General features: G+C 42.4%; 1 protein-coding gene across 2 annotated transcripts in view; it reads right to left on the minus strand.

The window, feature by feature from the left end:
- The window catches only part of LOC124328483 (protein sax-3-like), a 41882-nt gene extending 21802 nt beyond the window's left edge, over nucleotides 1-20080 (minus strand). The window contains exons 1-2 of one of the 2 annotated variants that reach the window (XM_046787257.1): nucleotides 19941-20080; nucleotides 1154-2093 (exon numbers count right to left, since the gene is read on the minus strand). In XM_046787257.1, coding sequence (XP_046643213.1) covers nucleotides 1154-1322 — 169 coding nt within the window. In that variant the 5' untranslated portion in view covers nucleotides 1323-2093; nucleotides 19941-20080. Of the gene's footprint in view, nucleotides 1-1153; nucleotides 2126-19940 lie in introns of those variants that run through there. The other variant, XM_046787258.1, reaches the window with a different exon arrangement.
- Nucleotides 20081-23253: the final 3173 nt, after the last annotated feature.

A 23253-nucleotide genomic window follows, 5' to 3' on the forward strand; every position in this document is an offset into this window, starting at 1 on the left:
AGACGTGACCGGAAACGTTCCTTCACGAAGAAAAAGAAAAATCCCTCGGAGCACAAAACATGCGGATGGCTTTTGTTTTGATTTTTGATTCTTTTGTTTTTCTTTCTTTTTCTGGTTGGTGGAGGGAAAGAATCACGTGAATGCAGACGAGACATCGCGATGAGGCATTTAAGAGGAGCCGGGGCTTTAAGTCTCTACACGGCGGCCGAGTTAGTGGGGGAGGAGGATCCGTTGCTGAGGTAACCAACGGCCATTTCTCGTCCCGGCACGTCGAAAAAATGTAAACGCCGTTTGTTTCTTATGGGCAAACAATCGAGGCGATTGGACGGGAAAAACAAAAAAATGAGTCAACAATTTTTCACGATACCGTGTGAAACTGCTCGTGAAAAAACGTGGGCGATCGCCCAACGCGGAAAACAAACAAACAAACTAATCAGCCAAAATTAACTGTTAATGAAGAGCATGAGGTACATACAAGAGCCGTCGCTTTAAAAAATAAAGAGACGCTCTTATCTATACGACGTCGAGCTGGAAAATGAAATTGGATTTTCTTATAGGTTCCATCAGAAACTCATCTCTACGGTGTGACTGGCTGACGTCTCTCACGGAATCTAAAAAAGAAAACTACCTGCGCCTGTGTGTAATTACCTATTGATTATGCAACCATTTTCAACCCGAACGAGCCGTGCGGAGGAAACGTTGGAATTACCAACAACAACCCTGAGAGAAGATGAACTTCTAAAGTTCCAAAGGGGCCGAGCAGCACACCTGGGTGGTGGTGGTGAGGTAAGAATAAAAGAAGATGGCCACAACAACAACAACAACAGACTAGCGGCCATCGATCCATCATTATTGTGAACATGTGTCTCGCGTCAGATTGGAGGGACCAGCCCATCACCACATCAGATGCCCATCATTGGACCGGCCTAATTTCTGAATCTTTTCTTCATTTTCTGATTCGAAATTTCTCTCGTGTTTCTCATTAACTAAAGTTGGAGGGAGGGAGAGCATCTGCTTTGGACATGTCGGGACAGATCGAAAATTGTGTTGATGGTTCAAGGGCAGACATTTTGTTTTGTGATTTTTCTTGCCCGAACGCGCCCAGACAAATGAAAAAGAAGAAACAAGACAAGACAAAAAGACGTGACCTTACCGTTGGCGACAGATGACGGGAGTTGATGGAGGAGGAGGAGCAAAACGACGAGACGGTTAAGTAATCCGGCGGGCGTGAGTCGGCAGGATGATGATGGTGCATGCGACATTTTCGACCTATCGATGGCGGCGGTTGAACGATTGTTGCCAACAACATCAGTCCGATGCATATCACCTCCTCAAGTCTAGTGCCAAATTTTCCGTTGCGTCATGTATGAACGAGATCCCAGGTGAACGCCGAATCCAAACCCCAATTCAAAGTTACAATCACAAGTGGTGAAAATGGCCAACTAGTTGGTGTAAACTGCACTTTTGGGCTGAGACACACACACACACTACCTGTTTCACTCGGCACACGCAACACACAGACACACACACGACAGACACACACAACTGACAAGTTGTTGTTGTTGTTTCACAATCGACAACACTGATGAGCCGCTCAAACAAAACGGCTCAACGACTAAAAGAAACACAGCCCAAAATAATGGGAAAATGGAAGAAGAAGCCCCCGCGTGTGTGGACAAACAGAGAAAAACAAATCCGTGTCCAAACTGAAACTATTACACTCAGGTAGTCATACTTTCGACTCGTTCACTCACTCACTCACGCAACACTTTTTTGGCAAATCCCCTGGTACAATCGAACGATAATTTTTCTTTCCCTTTTCCAAATCGTCCAGCGGATTAGAATAAGAAGTTGTTTTGTTATGTCCCTGGTTGCCTTTTTCTTTCTACTGCTTCTTCTTCAGTTCTTCTTAGTTGATTGGATTCAACTCGACACACGATGTCCGTCCTCGGCTGGGGCTGACGGCCGACTGAAGGTCCGACTCCGACAGTTCTCCGTTCTCCCCCTCAAAACGATTGGCTCCTCCCACCCAAGACGATAGCGCCACTCTACCGGTGGCGGTAAGAATGAGCAACCGTCTCTCCGGCCAGAGCCTATACAACACACAAGGTTTATATGATCTAATCAATAAGTCAATCACTATTGATCTTTTAAAAATAAGAAAATAAAGAGAAATAAATTTTCGCAGGAAATGAAGACGACACTAATGTAATTGAATCGAACAACTACCTCTCGCTCGGATTAAATTACTAAATAGTCCTTGATTTGGATTCATCACTACTATACATGTCCAAGACAAAAGGAGCACAGCACCAAAAACTCTACACTGCTGCTGCTGGCCCCGTGGGCGTAATACGCGCCGATGAGTAATGAAGTTATGCATCGTATTCGTCTATACTCTATAGAAATCTTGTCGGTGTTATTTATTTTCTTTTTAAAGCCGCCGCTAACAAGACTGACTGTGTTTGTGCACACCACAAGACGAAACATCCTGGGAATAAATTTATATCGACTCCTTTTTTTAGTGGGTAGGTCTTATCGATTCGTCGTCTTTTGGCGACTCTTTCTCACATCCAATTTCCCCTCCACTTGTGTATTTTTCTCTTTCCTTTTCTCCAACATGTGAGCCTTTTGGTTTGATTTCATATATCCCCCCGCGCCCGTCCGACTGCCTGGTATATATTGTGGGGCTAGCTACACACGATCGTATTGGGTCAAGCTCTCTCCCTCCGCATTCTCTGCCGTACACACAGAGACGTGAAGCAATATGTGAGGATTGATGTCCGCCGGAATCTCAATGCAATCCGCTGGCCCCTTTTTTCTTCTACACCGACCCAATGGCCGGCTAGCTGGCCATAGAGATGCCACAGTGGAATAACGATACAATACGGCGGCAGCAACCCACTATACGTAATGGGTCTCAAACTCTCTATATACAACAGCGGCGTATGTATAAATATCTACACCAGCCCCTCTGTACTATATAAGTCTTATATGGCGCATATAGTACTCGACGAATCCAAATAATGGAGTACTAGACAGCAGCGAATATATCTAGAACTGTGAAGCTGAGCCGGCTCGTTACCTTAGTAACAACAATCTTGCCTTGCAGCATCTCTACACACCGGAACTGCTCCTTCAGCCTACGTACAAGAGAGACCCGTCCAGAGGAAAAGGATATAAAAGAATGGGAGTAAGAAGAAAAAGAAGAAGAAGAAGAAAAGCTTTATTATACGAACCATCTCGGATTCCCGTGTGCCAGCAGACCGCGCGCTCTACTGTGAGTGTACAGCACACACAGATCATTATCTACGGCTTTTATATCGCTGTACACATCACAAGGAGAAGACCCTGTGCGTATATAGTAGAGGGAAAGCCGATTGCATTAACAATTGCGAAACTCTACGACTGCACACAGCGAATCGAAACTAATAGACATGGCCTATTAGTTACTCTATTTCTATAGGTGCGCTGCTCTTAATGGGGCCTCCTTCTATTAGCACGTACACTTATAATATAAAAAGCGGATATGGATGATAATAGCCGGTAAAGGTTAGATTGTTGTCAGTGTCTTAAACTTTTTCCAAAAGATTTTCTTTTTTATTTGCCCCCTCTATATAATAATAGACCAAACTGCACACACATAGTGTACCAGGTGTAACATTGTGCTCCCATCTAACAAGTCATTTACCCAACAACTTTTGTGAGTCTCCCCACCAAACTCAACTGGAAAAAAGAGATGAAAAGGACAGAGTGGGAGGTGGAATAGAGAGAGGGGGGGCGAAGATTGTAATCGGAGAGAGCTACTATATAGTAAATACACTAGATAGGATAGACCATTAGCAAGTAAAAAGAAAAGTAACAGACTGACGGGGTTATACACAACATGCAGCAGCAATATAAAAGATTCCTGACTGACAGTTTTTTTTCTCCCTCGCTCCTTTTTATTTTTCGCTTGTGCTGCTGCTGCCGACCCCATCCATCCACGGACAATAATAATAAAAAAATAAAGTTTCCGTATAATAACTGGGGGGTTAGTAGTACGGTACAGAGAGAGAACCATTCTTTGTTGGGGCTGGAATATAACCCCCCTCGCCGTTTAAAAAAGATTTCTATACTGGACGGAGAGGTACGAGTAAGAGCCTATCGGAAAAAAAGCATCTCAATTCGACCTGTGATGTTCTGTGGGTCGAGCGCGGCGGTATACGTAAACTGACTCGCTCATTTCGGCTCCTGGCTGCTCTCTCGCTCTTCTCTGACTCTCGCATATGGTCCTTTTATACTCTCTCTACCAGTGTGCACGTCTAGAGCTCGCATCGTAAAAAAGAAAAGAAAAAAAGGGTAAAAGGAAAGAGAGAAAACCATAAGGTCCATGAATAATAATCGCCGCCCGGTTTGTGTGTTGCTGGAACGTAGTCATAGGACGGACGCCATATCCAACAAGAATGTTCCAACCGAGAGATGTCGGAATATTTGATTAGGACCCTTACAAGGATGTGGGAGACGAGTTCTCCTGGCCAGTCGACACGTACATATACCTACGTACGTGGACCGACGATTCTTGCGGCCACAACCGCAACATCCGAGAGGAAAATCCTCGGCGACCGGACCCACAAAAATAAAAATAAAAAAGTTGCCCGCCATATTTAGTTATTTCTTTTTGACACTAACAAAACTGGAATTTCTAACCATTTTTTACATTTTTATTGATGGGGGGGTGCGCACCGCCATTTCACCGGGGATAGATTTTCTGCCCAGCAAAGAATTTTGTAAAGGCGAATAACATGGGAATAAAAGTTTTTGATTTCCTCCTAAAATAAAAATGAAAATCGAAAAAAAAAATCCGGCTGTGGCCATATGTGGATGGACTCTGGTGCTGGGAAAAAAAGGCCGGCGGGCGAATCAAAAGGGCAGCAAGCGGCCATAGTAAACATTTTGCTGGGCCGGGCAAGCAGCCCTTTTTTTCCCTCCCAAAGTTTTCTCTATACGGCGCGCAAAACTAACTATCAGGAAACATTGAACAGCAGAGAGAGAAACTTGAAAGCGCCCAAGATCAATAGTGTAGACGAAAAAAGAGAGAGAGAAAAGAGACTTATCGTTCGTGAGCAGACATAAGAGTTATACTTCCGACTCGTCCAAACTTCTTTAAAGCCACCCCCTCACCCACCCACCATACCCACCAGGCAGCCCCCGAAAAAACTAGATCGCACCAGCCAATGGAATGAAATAGGCGCAAGGGGTCGTGTATAATAATAATACCCGCAGTAAAATAAAAAAGTCTGTCCTGTGCTAAAACTTCGTTAAATCCAAGACAAATCAAAAAAGGGGAAACCATTTTTTATCTATTTCTAGGACTGTGAAATATCCTCTGGGCTTTTTAAACGATTGTTCTTATTATATGAACGCGGCGATGAAATGGTTGTGATCATTTGGTCACGATTCGTTTGTCGCTTAGACGAGCAGCTAACCGCGTGTGGGTGTTCCAGGTCAGACTACTGTGAAAGGGGATCGTTCTTTATCGTTATGTTGGCCATTAAAGCAGATGGTCCGTGTTTAACTGTAACTCGTCTTTTATTTAAAAAATATTTTTTCCCCTTTGAGCTGTGGCAGTTCAGTCAAATAGAAAAATGGGTAAAAGTATTTAAAAAGTATAAAAATAACTTGGGTGAATTTTTTGGTTAAAAACTTGTTGCCGATCTATGCCGGCACATACGTGACTAGTCAGCTGGAATCGAATTGGCAAAAGGAAGAGCTCCGACCTATTATGGTCAATGATGGAGAGGGAGCGTTTCTCTCATTCAGTCTATACGCGCACATTGTTGGATAGAAATTCAAAGCAGATGCTGACCGTCAGCTTATGGGTAAACCCCTGGGTCGTCTCTGTACGGCCAAAAATGAAAAAGAAAAGAAGAAAGGAAAAAAATACGAATAATAAAATTCCATTCAAATATTTCTTTTCTTTTCTTTTCTTTTCTTTGATTCCTTCTGTATTTTTCCTTTCGTGCGGACGGGCGGACGGGCGGGATGTGCTATGCGGGCGGGAAGTTTGTCCCGCAAGAGTCTAGCTCTACACAGTTAACACTTGCGCGAGGAGATAAATGAACAGGTCATCCATTGTTGTGTAGTAGCTGCCGTGTGTTATTTTCGGAGAGAGAGTCGCGTGCTGCTGCTGATCCAGCCAAACATTTCTACCGTTTTTTTCTCTTTTTTCTCTTTTTGTCTTTTGCCGGCCGTCGAGTTTCTTTTGATTCCTCCGGTTGTCGACGGGAAAGAAATGCAAAACAAAAGAAGATGCATAAATATACGAATCGGTTGCTGGTTATTCGTTCGTCCAGTCGTCTTCTTCTTCTTCTTGGTCGGTCGGCTTCCTTTTTCCCACAATGCCCATCCATCTTGTGGCGAGAGCTGAATGCCGAGCTTCCACCCTTCCACCTTCTCTCTCTCTCTCTACTCCTCCTAGCTGCATTGTTGACGTGATCCATTGTTTCGTATATATTCCGGTTGGGAGAAAGAAAGAATGAAAAAAAAAAGCCCAAAAGTGTACATCATCATAGAATATCTACGAAAAGGAATTGAATATTGATGGCACGAACTACGCTGGCGACTAACGAGATGAACAAAACACACACACACTTCTTTTGATTATTACCTTCTTCTTTCTTTTTTCTGTTTCTCTCATTTCTTATTTCTCTCTTGGCGTTTCAATGTCGTGGGGTAAAAAGTCCTTGGACGTCTTCCTTTCATTCTTTTGTAAAAACCAGCAGCTTCCCCTCTTTTTTCCGTCTTCTTCTTCTTCTTCTTCCCCTCTCTCTGCTGCTGGTCTCTGCTGCTGGGCGGACGAACGCGCCGAGGCTTTTGAATTCGGATACCTAATTGTTTTGGCTTTTGGTGCGCACGGCGCGTGTCTGACTTTGCTAGAGAGAGAGACAAGACAAGAGTCTGTGTGCTACACCAGCATTCGATCCGGCCAACATCACGGGGGAAACAGACGCCGGCCAGCAGCAACAGCAGCAGCTCTTCACAATCTCAAATGCGAATGAGGTAGGGGGTTGAGCGCGGATAATTGGATGTGATGGCCGCCCATTAATCGTGTCATGGATCCATCATCCGATCCCGTGTGCATATATCCTACAACCCCCGACTGCTGTACCGAAACGAAATGCAATCCATTTCCTTATAAGCTCCTTTTGGGTCAATTCTTTTTTCCTTCTCAGAAATGATTTCGGAGCTGGACAATTCCCGTTTGTATATAGATTTGGCCCAGTGGAGCTGCTGGCCAAAAAGAAACACACAAGGACACGACGAAGACATTTTGACAAACGACAGTTTTATATCCATTCATCATGAGGCCATAACGGTCAGCAGCCCCCGTCAGAAAAGTTCATCAGGGGGGCCGGGTGGGGGTAAAAGGGTTGAAGAGGGTCAACTCCGCCAAACTGCTGGGATGACCCTATAGCACAGCACGTCTATTTGTTCTTGCCATCGATTTTCTGGCTCGATTTCACTTATTCTGGGCAAACATCTTCTGGTCTTCTTGTGTGTCTGAGCACAACAGGAGATGATAGAGTCAAGTGTGACTAAACAACCAAAAATCAAAGGAGGAATTTTGATTCTGTCCAGCAACATTTTAAATTGGGGGAACGGGTGTTTTGGCGCACAAGTTCCAGCAGGAGCCGGGGCTAAAAAGTTCCAGGGCGCCCTTTGGTATGTACCTGTCAAAAGGTCAGCTGATGAATGAACGGTCAGCTGCTAGCTGTGCTGTGTGTCTCTTTTTGCGCTTAGACTCTTTTGGTCGTCGGCGTTCTAGTGTCAAGTACTTTGCTCGCTTATAACTTTTCTTTTGGAGGGGCTGTGTGACTTTTTGGGAACTGAAATCGATTTAGAAGCCCCCATTTCCTTTTTGTCTCCCCAGCACTTACACCCTCCCCACCAAGCCAAACAGCCACACCACCAAACGGCCGTTCCTCTACACAGACTTTTGAGAGCTGTGCGCAAATTGATCCAAATACCAGACGCACATAGAGAAAAACAGCCAAGGGGGGGCCAAAAGAAAAAACTAAACTGTATTATTATTTTTTGGGCGCTCTTGGGTTGGTTTCAAACCACCCGCGCGTTCTATAACCCCTCCACAAGAGAATGGACTTGGGCTCAAAAGACCATTAAAAAACTAAAGTCCGGTGTTGCTGTAGTGTCTATGGTTTTCCCGTTTTCTTTTCTTTTTAGCTGAAAATAGCCGGAAAAAGAAATAAAATAAAAATAAAAAGGAAAATGCAACTGATACACGCGACTCGTTGGAGCGTGCGGAGGAAGAACCTCTTTCGCCCTTGGTCGCCAGAATATCAACGTGAATGTTGGACTGTCGGGGTTCAAGCGGCGCACTTGTTTCTCGACATTGCCATTTTAGGTGATGGCAGCGCCAGTCAAAATTTAAAAACTAGACAGAAAATGTAATGCAGCACAATTTATAGGAATATTTTCTGGTTGTAATGCGACACTCGGCGACACTCGAGAAAAATTTAAAAAAAAACAGAGTCACTTTAAATTTCCAAGTGTACACATCCCGCAATAGGATGGCGAGACTCTTTTATCAAACATATTGCAACATTTTTGTATAAATATCAAAAAGGATATAACGTGCTCTATTGGCGTAGTATAGTCTCCTTCTTTTCCTCGTCCACATAGACTGTGTTGTATTTATTTCTTTTTTGCCACAGTCCGTCTGGCTAGCCGGCTGGCTATTCCGTGCCACTTGCGAATGCCTTTCATAGTTTTTTCATATATGTATAACATCCAGCAAACGCCATAAAAAGGAATATGGCGACTTGTCAGCTCTATCCCTAAATGAGGCATTTCACATCTCGTCCGTCTTGTTCCCCTTTTTTTCTTTTCTCATCTCGATTAGGTCATGGCGCATAAATCGTACACACAGCACTGTCCAGCAATAATAACAACCGCAGTTTATAGTGTACACCACACTTCCCTGAGATGATGTCATCCATTCAATGGGAATGAATGGAGCCACCGTATATATATTCAATTGCGCTCGTTTCGCCAAAAATAAAAAGAAAGAAAATAATTTGAAATATGTATATTTCCACTCCACATGGGCTTGGGTGCCCCAAAACGAAAAAAAAAAAACCCAATGAAATCAACAAAATGAACTATCAATCAACTCCTTACAGTTATCGAAACCTTCAAAAGAACCCGGCCAAAAATACTGATGTTGAAATAGCAAAATGGAAAAAAGTCAAGAGCTAAAAAAAGCACTGTATAATATGACGCAATCTGTACATGAATCGAATCGAATTGGGCTACAACTCACATTATTAGTTAATAGTATACTGTTGGCTTCGGTCTTGAAAGGTAAGAATCTCAATGCTATTAAAATACTGTTTGCGTTTTTGGGGGGTTACAAAACACTGTTAAAAAGGGTTTTCCATTTAGAGGAACTTACATGTTAATACCTTTGGTTTTAACCTTTAGTTTTATTTCATGAATAGCCTTTCTTCTTTTTTTTGTGTAAAGTAAACCTTCTATTTTTGAATGTTTTTATTTATGAATAAAAAGAAGAGATATGTTTTTGCAAATAAAGTAGAAATAGGCTTTTATATCAAATTAGCGAAACTACTCTTAACCTGTAATTTAGTCCATGATTTGCCATTCATTTTGTGCTAGTTGAAAAATATGCATAAAATATTGTGAAAATATTAGTAATCGCCAAAACGGGAAAATAAATTTTATTTTTCAAATTACATTTCAGAACGTTTTATCAATAGAAAAAACATATGCAAATTCATTTAGGCTTAACTGCAGCATTAGTACAACTGCTGTCGGCCAGCGTTTCAACTCCACGTGACCTCGGGTGCCCAAGAGAGAATAAAAATTCCGATCAACCTGAAGAACCATCGATCAACTCCTTGGAGTTGATCGATACCTTCAAAGGAAACTGACCGAAAATATGATGTTGAAATAGCAAAATGGTAAAAAGTCAAGAGCTAAAAAAAACTTATTTGTGAAGTCTGTAAAAAAAGAATATGAACTTGAACAAATTGGAAATGTTTTTTTGGTTCCGTTCAACCTCGGTGATTGACGACGCACTGGATTTTGTACCGATAAAAATCGTCAACGGCCGAGTGGGTGCGAGTGGGTGACGAATTGATTGTTGGTCGTCAACCCGACGAATTTCAGCAAATCACACGGCCTCGGAACGGTTGGCACCTGCTGATTATAAAAGACACTTGAGCAAATAATGAATAATGAATACAAGAAAGAAATTGAATAGACATTTTGGGGATTGATGTCTATAAAATAAAATGAAAACCTGTGAGTGACTGTGTGGGATATCACGCATCTTGACGCATATTTTTTTCCTGCACATTCCGGTTAGGAAGACGTCCTCAAACGGGATCGATTCTGATCGGAGAGACAGAGACAAGGCAGCAGACTTGATGATTGTCAATTTCCTCAATTTGTTCAAGTCCATATTCATTTTTTACAGACACATATCAGTTTTTTTTTAGATCTTGACTTTTTACCATTGCTCTGAAGAGCATTTGCTATTTCAACATCATATTTTCGGTCAGTTTCTTTTGAAGGTATCGATCGATCGATAGTTCTTCGAGTTGATCGGATCTTTCTTTTCTCTCTTGGGCACCCGAGGTCACGTGGAGATGAAACGCTGGCCGACAGCAGTTGTACTAATGCTGCAGTTAGGCCTGAATGAATTTGCACATGTTTCTTCTATTGATAAAACGTTCTGAAATCTAATTTGAAAAAACAAAATTTATTTTCCCGTTTTGGCGATTACTAATATTTTCACAATATTTTATGCATATTTTTCAACTAGCACAAAATGAATGGCAAATCATGGACTAAATTACAGGTTAAGAGTAGTTTCGCTAATTTGATATAAAAGCCTATTTCTACTTTATTTGCAAAAACATATCTCTTCTTTTTATTCATAAATAAAAACATTCAAAAATAGAAGGTTCCTTTACTTTACTACACTTTACTTTACACAAAAAAAAGAAGAAAGGCTATTCATGAAATAAAACTAAAGGTTAAAACCAAAGGTATTAACATGTAAGTTCCTCTAAATGGAAAACCCTTTTTAACAGTGTTTTGTAACCCCCCAAAAACGCAAACAGTATTTTAATAGGATTGAGATTCTTACCTTTCAAGACCGAAGCCAACAGTATACTATTAACTAATAATGTGAGTTGTAGCCCAATTCGATGCGATTCACGTATAGATTGCGTCATTGCACAGGTGTGGGGTGGAGTCAAAAGATCAGGTAGCAGAGTTTTTCATCAACGTGTTGCTCTGTAATTGGCTCAACAAATTTACCGCCTCTATTGGGAAAAATAGCATGGGCTATGTGGGGGATATGTGCGTCAGAGAACTAGAAATTTGCAATCGTGCATGAGGATATCATGATTTCCACAGAATATCCATGTGATCCAGCTTTCCAGAAGTGGCAACTCCTCAAATAACAGTAGATCACCTTCCTGAATATAATCTTGGTTTCTTTTTCAGATCACGTCGTAATAAAAACAGAATTCGGCATTTTACCTCTTCTGAATATATATTGCGCATTAACAAAATCAAAAATTAACGCCACTTCAATAAAAATTTGCTGTAATACGCGTTCTATTTACGTTTCGAATTTCTGGTAGAAATCTTTTGGCGTGATATTTTTGAAAAATAATTTATTAGTCGAATGAAATAATCAACCTAGTCGTAGTTGACAGATATTTAATAGCTTTTTAATTAATTCAATTAAATGAAAAACAGATTTTTGTTATTGCCAACAAAGAGTGGAATATTGATTGCGAAAAAAAAAATTGAAATTGAAGCGCTTAGAAAATAACCATACTTTAAAATTCCGTTGATACATTGCCTTTTTAATTCTGTTGCTATTCAATAAATGAAAAAAGAATAGAAAAGACTTGGCAATTGAAAAAAGGTATTTCGACGGTGGCGGTCAATTTTAAATCAGTTGAAGAAAACCCCCCCGCGAAAAAAGAAACAAGACGCTGATCGATATGTTGGCGGCGGTGGCGGTGGCGACGACGGCAGCCAAGTGGATGGCAGCTGATAAAAAGATCGTACGACAACAACTTAAGAGAAGTATAGGGTGTAGTAGTGTGATGAGGTATACACGGCGGTGGGGTGGGGTGGGGTGCTGGGGAATCTATGGCGTTGAAAGAAAAGAAGATAACCTCGGCGAACTTGATGGCGTCTACTATTCCCCTCCGTTTTCAGATCGGCGGTGGCGACGGTCGGCGTCTCGGCACAAGGAACACAAGAAGAGAGAGGGGAGAGAGAAGAGAATGAAATGCCACCGCCACCGAAATGCGTCACGTTTTTTCCCCTCTATATGACTATATACTCGTCGTCTTTTATTCTTTCTTCTTTCTTTAGGGTTTTGCATCGGCGTCTGCTTTTGGGTTATGCACAGCGGCAGCAGCAGCCAGATGATGTATCCTGCCTTTGTTCGACCCCCACAAGAGAAAAAGTCTGAAAAAGAGTAGGTACCGTACTTTGGACTGTGTTTGGCCCTATACACACACAAAAGTAGAACAATTGACGTGACTGTTAAGTCCATTTTTCGGAAGCTACAAGACATCCGCGCCTGTGTTTGTCTCCCGCGAGACATTTCGACGCTGTTTGCGCCGCTGTCTATTCTTTTTTCTTTGTCTTGATTGAAGGAAAAATCGCAAAGATTGTGGGTTTTCTTTTTGAGCGCTAACTGGACAGGGTCACTTCCTTCCGGTTGTCGTTTGATGGCCAACGCACAGCCGCCTCTTAATTCGTCTGCTGGCCCTTTTTGGGTTTGTCACTCGTTCCAGTACCTCGGCCTCCCATATCTCCCCAGTCAAAACAAGGAAGGACTTACTTAAGAGAGAAAACTCTTGTGGATGATCAACTTCTTCTTCTTCTTTTTGAGAGGGTGGCTAAAAAGACCTCGGCTCTTCTTATTCTCCCCCCGTCTCAGGAGACTTGGCCTTTTTCATATTCTCATCTTCTCGACTGTGAGCTCTGCTGCTGCTGCTGTCTGTCTGTATGTCATTTGTCTCACTCGGATGAATAAACAAGGAGGGGACGGACAAACCCGAGCACACACCATCTCTATAGACTATAGTCCGCCAACGCCGCCAACGACCATAAGGACACAGCACCAACAATTCCGTCCTTCCTACATCCACACACGCGACAGCTTGTTATTTTGTTTGCTTTTCTCGCTATTTCGCAAAGAGGGTAAGAGGAACAAGAGGAATCCCACCGATAAGACTGTTGAGCCTGTAGTTAAAACAAAAAGGAGCTCCATCCAGCAGGAGCAGAGAAAAACTCATTAATTTTATTTCCCGTTTTTTAATGTTGCGCCCAGTTGTCGTGCCTGTAACATTTTCGACTTTTTCTTTTGATCGGCATTCAGACGTGCTCGGGGTAGATCCACAATGGAATGCCCATAATACAGCAGATATACAGTACTTGGATATACTTTCCTTTTGTTTTAGGAGCCCTTTTTTCCCTATTTATATACGATGTATTTAAATGTATACCCGGACGGCGGTGGCTTATACTACTTTTCCGGGAATGTGCATATAGAGAGAGGAAAGAAAGAAAGAAAGAAAAAGAAAAGATTTACGTATTGTTTGTCCATGGAGACGGGAGACATTCCCATTTGGAAATTGTCTAAACTGTTATGTTTCGTGTTGTTGCCTATTCGGTCTGAATTCGGGTTTGTCCATGTGCGTGTCGTGTGTGTGCCTATCGAGTTAGTTGCATGGCATCTCTGGATATGGAAGAGATCTACAGACAACTCGTTACGCACAGACGACCGTGATGGTGCGTGTCGATGACGTCACCGAATCTCTTAATCAAATTGTCCAAATTCGGTGCCAATTTCGTCTCCAAGCGCAAAGCCATTGGTTATGTAACCGGGCCCGAGTAGAGCGAGTCTCTTATCGAATCTGCAACATCTTCACATGTGTCACTTTAATTAGACAATTGGGAGTTGAAAGTATCGACTCGTGCGCAGTTGTCGGATGTGACGCAATGGACGCATATATATTTGTGTGTGCCGTATCGGACTCGTGGATCAAAACTTCAATGGCGCAAGAAAGAGAAAAGAGAGAAAGTGAGTGGGGGGATATAGAAAATATCAAATAATAATGAATGGATCGCCCGTCGGTCAATCAGATTGCACCGGGCACACACCTGGAAAAAAGCAACGGAAAAATAAAAATAAAAGTGTGCCATCGTCGCCTATCCACCACATAGTGCTGCTGGCCGCCCTATACCCAAAAATTCCAACAGAAAGCCCATAGCCAAAAGTCCAGTGGTTTCCCATTTGGAATTTGACTCCAGCCGCTATACAGTTGCCATTGATTACATATGAAACTGTCAATGGCTAAATAGATATACCGTACGGCAGTGTCGATTCAACGAAATAATGGGGTAATCAAGTGTGTGGAAATTAACGCGCCAATTTGGACTTGGACCATAAAAATAAAAAAATAAAAACGACGACGGTCGCATTTGTTGGTTATGTCAGTCGTGAATGTCCGTCAAGTCCGTCCCATTTGTTTGTCTTCTTCTCCTGAAATGTTTGCCTCTTGGTTCTTATTTAATATAAAAAAGGAACGAACAAATTGACTCAAGGTGTTGCCCAGCCAAACTCTCGACAGCTATTTGTTTTTTTCCCTCTCTTTGGCTTGCCATTCCTGATGTTTGATTCCATTTCATTCCGTGTTGATTGTTGGAAAATTAAAACCCATAGCACAAGGAGGGGAGTATACACCGCACATTCATATTTTGTAGAGCTAACTAAATATAAGAACGGCGGCGCTCCCCCCTGTGAAAAACATCAGACGCTCCCACACACACACACACATCCAACAAAGCCAACCATAAGAATATTATAAGTGATAGACGGCCACAGCAGAGTCAAAATCACTGGGCAATGTGTGGCCAGACAAAGACGTTTTGCTGCATCACCCCATGGGCTGCTCCATAGACAACAGCCGAGACTCTCTTGATCAATGTCTCCATTCAGCACGTAGCCTCGGGACTTGAAAAGCTTCTTTTTTGGGTGTTGGTGTGTGTGGGCTGTGAGGTCCGACCTCTTGAACCCCGGCGAGTTCAACTGCTGGCAAGCCGATGCTGTGTGGCCTGACTGGCCTGTCATTAATCTAAACATGAGGCAGTGTAGAAGCGGGCAGCCGTAGCGGACGGACTGCAGCCACAACAGCCAGAAAAGTATAAAAGAAAAGAAAAGACAAAAAGAGCTAGTTGTTTGTATGCCAACATGTGTTCAACTCGATCGCATTATTCACAGCAGAAAGAAACAGCAGCAGAGAAACAAAATGGCCCAACCAACCGACCGACCAACAACGGCACACCAGAAAAACCCGCAACTCCGGTGCACGTAAAAAGGAATCAAAAGAACAAAACGGACAAACACACACAGACACGCCAACCAGCCGTGGCCAGCCAACGAATAATAACAAGTCTCTCTCTCTCTCTAATGCAATCGGAATTTCTCCCGAGTCCCCTCGTCGTTGTTGCCGGTTGTTGCCTATTGGGCCAATTGGTGACACGCACATGCACCCGTTGCATGTGCGCCAAGGAGCTGCTGCTGCTGCCGTTGGATTTTTCTTTTAAAAAGAAATCTGAGGACCCCAAAAACCACTTGCCCAAATCGCTCGATCTATATAAGACGACGGTAGCCAAGCAACAGATGGCATTTTCTCTCCATTGCATTCATTTTACAGGGGGTTGGTATTCACATTTTGCTTTTATCTATGTACAAAATGTTGGCGGAGATTTCTTATGGTGGAAATTCAGTCGGCCAAAATCAGGTCGTTCTATCCCCCCTATTATATTATACCTGCGCCACATATTATCGTCTCCATCAAGTTATTAGAAGAATTTGGAGAAATATTCACTGATGCTTTTTGGGTGAATTACCCGTTGAGCATGAATCAGTTGGAGCATGAAATTTCAAGACGGGTGAACTGTAAAATTGAGCGATAACCAAGCACCCACTCGCCCGCCCGCCCGCCAGCCAGCCACTCCCGCGGTTATATAAATCGAAGTGCAAGTCCACTTTATACGGGATAGATCGGATATCAAAAGTCAACAAGTCATTCAGTCGTCAGATATAATAAACAAGTTGTTTATATAAAAGCGTATAAAAGCAGCAGACAGGATATACGGGGGGAGACTTGCATATTGGCAAATTTCCCAATGCATTCATCATCCCATTACTTTAACATATGCATAGCACTTTGTGAAAACACGCGTTGCCATCCATTCATCATGGTCGTCTGGTCTGGAATAGCGTCTGACGCCAGACCTCTCTCTACTCCATTGCCAATTTTATTGATTCATCCATATTTATCACTTGCGCTAATTGATTGGCTTGTGTCGATTTCCCTGTGTCAACAATTTCAGTACGTTCATCCAAAGGGCCAGTAGAAATCGATAGATAAAAATTCCATAGAAAACAATCGGGTTGTCTGTCGTATCGCGTCTCCCATCAATTGAATAACCCGAGAAAGAGACAATTTCAAATATCCCCCCGATCTGATAGCGTCTCCAATCAGATTAAAATTTATTGATGAACGTCTTCGATCTCCTCACCCACCCACCCAAAAAAGGGGGGAGGGAAAAATTCTCCCTGACCCGACAGATTAGATCGAGAACAATACGGGCCGGTTTGAACGCGTGATGAAGACAAAAGCTTGGCTGAACTGACAAAAGTCGGATGAGCACAAGAGCGAGAGGCCACAAGAAGAAAAAGTTTGACACGCCGAAACTATTTGGGTTTTTTCCCCCTTGATAAAGAGACAGGGGATGAGAGACGTGAACATTTCGGTCCAACTTATACATCAAAGTTATGAGAAAAGGCAACCGTAGACAGAAAATAAAAGTCAAAAGAACAATCCAGCAGGGCCATCCAGCCAAAGGAAATAACAATCCGCCAAATCGATCCATTATCGCACGGTTGAGCTGTGCTTAATTGATTGAAAAACATACACACACTCAGATGTGTCTAGTACGCTGTATATAAGCAAGACAGATTGAAAGACGTGAGTGCGTGTACACACACAACAGACAACTTTCGAATGAAACGGAAAGACGATGAGAAACTCATTCCGAAAAGAAGAAAAAAATATTCCTGTTTTCTTTTTTACCTGCGGTGTACACACAACAACAGCGTGTACCGTATAGGAGATTAAATTATTTTCTTATTCCTCATCCCTCCTGGAATTATTCACACCTGGTTGCTTCACATTTTTCCGCCAGTAGATTTGATTACGCCTTCGTTTTTCCCTTTTTTTCTTTTTTCCCGGGGCTCCGGGCGTATCGCCTTACCACCGGCGTCGTACAACCGGGCGACTCTCAAATGACCCACATTCGGGAAAAATACATCCCAATACACACGCGGGGATTAGACCTAAACTCTTTCAAGTATTACAGAAAGGGAGTGAACATGTCAAAGATTCGAGTGTTTGTTTGTGTACCTGGTCTAATCTGATGCAATTTGAAAAAAGCTTTTTGTAAGATGTGGTAATGTACATTTCGATTCGGGTTTTTTGAACGGAAGTACTACATGGGAATTTACGATTAGACGATTGAATTACTTGAAACATTGTCTCCTTTCTCCTGTGTCTTTTTGGCTTTGCATTTACACGCAGTAACAAATAGAAATATGGAAATGGCGTCAGACGATTTACCATTTTCCATCGCGGTTTTTCTTTTTCTTTTTGTTATTTTTATGTATTGGGTTGTTTCCGGTGGAAAAAAGAAAAGCACAAAAGTGAAGAGAGATGCAGAGGGGGGAGAAGAAAAAAGGTTCACACCGCGGTCTGACACTCTAGACGGGTCGTGAAACGCCACTAAAAGAGAATCAAATGAGACTAGAGAAAACAACCGAAAAAAGTATCAGAAAAAGGACCGCGGCCAACAGGTAAATTGTCAACGGTCAACCATAAAAATAAAACGAATACGACTAGAGATGTCAATAAATATTTTCTTTATACAGTTTTTAACCCTCTACTCCGATTCACGATCGTCCTTTTTAAAATAAAAAACCTTTTGAATTTTATTCCAGGGAGAAAAAATATTAAAAAAAACACCCCCCAAAAAATGTGGCGTGTCAATGGGTCTCCTCACATCGGCATGTGATTATTTCCACAAGCTCCGGGAGATTTTTTTACTATTCCCTGGCGTCATCGGAAACTGTTGAAAGACAAAGCGGAGGGTTTTTGACTTTGTATTTTTTCCAAACGAAACATTTATTTATTTGAAAGCGCTGCCTGTCGTCTTCAAGTTATTCAGATGCCCTTACAAGGCACCTACCTACAGGCTAAAGTCATAGAGCTTTGTGTGTGATTGCCATCATCTTTTCTGGCATGGATGTTAGACAGGAAGAATCGTAGACGTACGACTTGAGAGATGCGGAAATTGTTCAACTTGAACGGAATCCCCCCACGAATTTCTCGGGAAAATTCCTCAATCAATTCACTTGGGCTGCTGATTATCGTTGCGCACAAGTTTGCTGGCCGATGTTATTGGTGTGCTGGGCTGGGCCATCAACTTGTGCGTGAATGCTCGCCCCCGATCTACATCATGCCCGGCCAAGACGACGACGATAGAGATCTTATACTAGGGTGGGGTTGTGTAGATGAGTTGGGGGTTATTGCAACCGGGAGACTGGCTGGTCGGTTGCTTTAATGAGAACGGCATCTTCATATCACGCCATGGCCTTTCATGATTGCCGTTTCGTGGCATCAGACTGCTAGCTGGTCAGCTCTATAGTAGGTACCGTATTCGTTGGGTGGTAAAAGGCAATCTATTCTCATTAAGTTATACAAGGCAAAAGTGAAATATTCAGGGACCCCAGCCTAATACGTAATCCAATCAGAGCAACTGGCAGGAGCTAAAACAACAGATGCCATACCGTCAACATTTATAAAAGCATATAATCTCCGTGCATATTGGTAAATACACCGCCAGCGGGGTTTTAAAATAAAAATAAGAAAAACAGCTGTTATTTCTCATTTTTTTTTTTAGTCGGCCAGCAAGTTCCAGAAGCCCAACCGATGAGCTCGTGATCCTGTAATGCTTAGCCACTCGATCATCATTCATCAGTCGACAAGTCATCATCATCACATCCTTTGATGGAACAGCGAGAATGGAGGAGAGAAATGAAAGAAACGCAGGGAAATAAACAGGGCGCCACAAAAGCAACACGCCGCCAAAATAAAAAACCGGTATTTCAGTACACACACACACACAGAGAAAAAAAAAAGAATCAAAAATTCACGGTACCCTTTTATTCTCTCCCGAAAAAAAAAGAAAGAAAAAGTTTAGTGTGGATGATCCGTACCGTACCACAATGGCAACAAAAGTCCCATTGTGCTGTAGATATTTATGTCTCATCTCTTCCTGTTCAAACGAAAAAACTAACGACCGATCGATTGCGGATCATCAGTGCAGCGCAAACAATCAACGTGTGCGCAGTACAATGTTCAGTTGTTCTATTCTCCTTTCCCGGAAAGAAGAACCAAAAAAAAAAGTAACTGCAATCAAAACCGGTAAACCGACAATGACCGACCAGCATCTGTATACAAGGAGTTGCACGCAGTGTGGCGGAAGGTCCCCCTCTCACTCAATAAAATCTCCTAGTTGCACTTTGATTGAACAATTCAAATTGGAAATATTTTTGGGGAAAAAAACAAGCCTGATGGCCCTGATCTCAGTCATTCTACGTATTCTGAGCTATTTAATGTCAACGAAAACGGCAAGAGAAAACAGTTCCAGTCAATAACCGCATATATCTCAGGAGTGATCGTACTCGGTAACGATTTATAATCAACGCCCACTCAATGGTCAATAAGGAAAGATAGAGTATAGATTTTTCCTACCTTTGAGCCTGGGAAATGCAGCCAGGCATCCTTCCACAAGTGCTCCATCCATCCGCCGAAAAGTTGAGTCCAGCAGGCGGGATAGGGAGAAAAGGGGGTCCTCGTGAATACACCCACATTCACATGAAGTGTACACGAGGACATTTAATGGAAGGGAGACGAAGGAAAAGATACGTAGCTCGGCCATCGGTAGAATCTCCATTCAACAGGGATGCTGTTTATCTAAATGAAAAATAAAAATTGGGTTACGAAAAATTTTGAGACAACAAGTAAGGCAAAGTTGAAAATGAAACATTAACTGGCAAGTCACAGGAATAAAAGTATTGAAAATAATTTACCCAAATGATGATGCTGAGATTGTTGCTGTGATGACAGGTGCAGCAGAAGCAAAAGTGGAATATCTTGTTGTTACGTTGGCTGTGGTTCAGGACTCAAATCTGCACAAAGAAAAAGGTTAGACAATGTGAAAAAACGCTGCCACATGAATTGACAGAAGGCTTACATCATGAATGATAGTTAAATGCAGTAAAAACTAGTCAGAAAGTAACTATTCAAAAATTTGGAACAGGTTTTACTCTTTTACTTAAGCTCCCATCATCATTCTTTTTGTAAACTTCATTTTATTTACCCGCCCAAAAGCATGGAGTGTGATTTTGGCGATTCTTTTACAGAGCCACGACACTTGAGTTTACTCGACGATCACATTTTTGTAATTTGATTTGTACTGCTATTTTTCGTGCAGCCACGTAACGTTTCATTTGCTTTGAAATCTTAAACTTTGTCTCTTAGTCTTTATTAGCCAAAACTGAAACCATGCTGAAACCACAGAAACCATAGCACACCATGAATGAAACTTTTAACACTATGGAAGCAGACGACACTAATATTCTAATTAGCTTAAGATATCGATAGCAATTTAAAAAATCGACCCTTTTCCCAATTAAACAAACCAATCAAAAACGATCAAACCTTTTTTCTCAGTTTAGCTCTCGACATCTTCGACAGCTGAACGGATTGGGATTATTTAAGTATCTAATAGTTCGTGAACAAGTTACACTGAGCCCCCCCCCCTACCATAGTCCACATAAAAATACAAATACAAATTGGCACGAAACCCGTGCAAAGGTAATTACTTTAAGACCGGCCCAATGTAATAAGACCCTTCATAGGACTCTCAGGGCTTCCAGGGAATAACCAGTATACCGGTTGAAATTCGACAATACGATATGTGCAGCAGCAGGAGCTTTAAAATTTGAATTCTGCCTGTCGAAATGAAATTGTGTAATTATTGACTGTGCTGCCGGATTTGTGTGTACTCACATATATCTATAGAAGGAACTAAGGTAAAATAGCAGCATCAGTTGCCGTACTGTGTAATCAAATCCGTTGGTTCGGGAGCAATACAAATAATGAGATGGGCGCCGCCGAGGAGGAGAGAACGAGAGGCTCAAGAATTGCGTATTTCTAGATGTATACGTAGCATTCTACAATATCCGTCTTGTCGTCTAAAGTCTATATACAGGAGGGGGTCCCGCAACATACGCGATGCATGTATAAAGCGCCGTGCGCTAATATATCTCTCATGGATGGAATATAAGGCAGCAGCAGCGGAGATGGTAGACACTATATAGGGCGAAAGCTCGTTTCATTATTGCTTTTATTACTGGTTGCGACGGAATATTCGGCGGAGGGGAATATAGACTCTCTGATGCGCTTTCATGGCGGGTTCCGCATCTTCTTCTACTTCTACTGCCTCGTCGTCCTCACCGGCTTTTGTCATTCATTATTCAGTGGCCACTCAAGTTCCTTTTTTTCTCCCCTTTTCTCGACGTTCTCAGCGCACCTCCCAGCCGGCCTGCCCGTCCCGGCAACTTGGAGCTTTTCTTCTGTCTATCTCATACACAGCGTATAGCGTATTAGATATGTGTAGTCGCCTTGAATGTCTATTGCGTGCTGCACATCGACAAAGGCGCCTTTAATATTGATCAGTTATATATCCACCTCTCTCGCTCTTTTCTTTTATTTTCTACTTTCTGCCGCACGCGCGTGTTGCCCGTGATGATGCTCATCCACCTGAATAGCTTCACGTCTAGATGTATAAACAACAGGCGCACTGCTGCTGCTGGTGAAAAAAAAGGAAATATACAGCGTCTATACCCCCCTCTTGCGGGATTTCACTGACGTCCCAACACGTAAAGACCATCGGCTGTGTAGTAGTAGACACTCTCACAAATGGGAATTCGTATAGATTCGTATAGCTTCTCCTTCCTTTTTCCCTGTGTGTTTGTTTATAATAGCTCATAGAGAGAGAGGCATAGAGGCGGAGACAAGCTCTATTACGAAATGTCGAGCCAACTAATGCAATGCACTTCATGATTAGGCAGCAGGGCACACAACAGCAGTGTTCAGCGTTCGTTTTTTTCCATTAGATAATCAAGGTAGATGCCAGCCATGCGCCGTGACATTCAATGACATTTTACTTTTTTCGCTTCTATTATGGCGCGCAGGATAAACCGGTGAGAATTTGACACGATTACCCAGTCTATTTCTTATATGAGAGTGACATGTTGGCATTGATCAGCTGATGGCAATCTCATTTCTCTTAACGTCAGTCTCAGTTTTCCAACTTAGAGCCGACTGCCATTAGAAACTGCCAGCGTCTTCGTTACCTATTCAATTAAGCTTTCACGATTCTCTCGACTTTTTGATTTGAGAAAGAAAAATAAGAAAAAATGATTGTCTAGGAGTCAGTAATAGATGGTCCATGGTTCGCTCAGCACTCTAAAAACAAAAGCCATGAAAAGCTATAGTCATTAGCTATGCTAAAAGAGCTGACTGCTGGCCCGGCTGTATATAATATAGTCGAGACTCGTTAGCGATCGCTGCTGGGCCATCAATATGCTGTTATTACGCAATCTATAAGCCGTACCTGATGTGTGTGCGTTTCTTTGTGATGTTACGCCGGTGCAGCAGCACGCTTGTCTCTATAGTTATATGCTAAATCTTTTAACAGACACAGACACAATGTTACATGGGTTTTTAGGCCGTTCAAGGCACAGACGTCCTGTAATAATCTGCAGCCGCTTGGGTCTCTATAGTCTAGTCATAAAAATTGCCTAACTCGTTTCTCTGTGCTGTGGCTTCGGCGGCGTGTTCATTGAAGAGTGGCCGGAATATCAGATCGTCTCATTGTGTATTTCCTCGTCTTGTTAAAATAAGAAAAACCGCACACACAGGGAAAAGCGGCCCTTTTGCTACATTAGGGCTTCAGTAAACTTACGGTCCCATACTTTGGACGGACCCAGTATATATG

The sequence above is a fragment of the Daphnia pulicaria genome, chromosome 3 (genome assembly GCF_021234035.1).
Source record: "Daphnia pulicaria isolate SC F1-1A chromosome 3, SC_F0-13Bv2, whole genome shotgun sequence".
In the NCBI taxonomy this organism is placed as follows: domain Eukaryota; kingdom Metazoa; phylum Arthropoda; class Branchiopoda; order Diplostraca; family Daphniidae; genus Daphnia; species Daphnia pulicaria.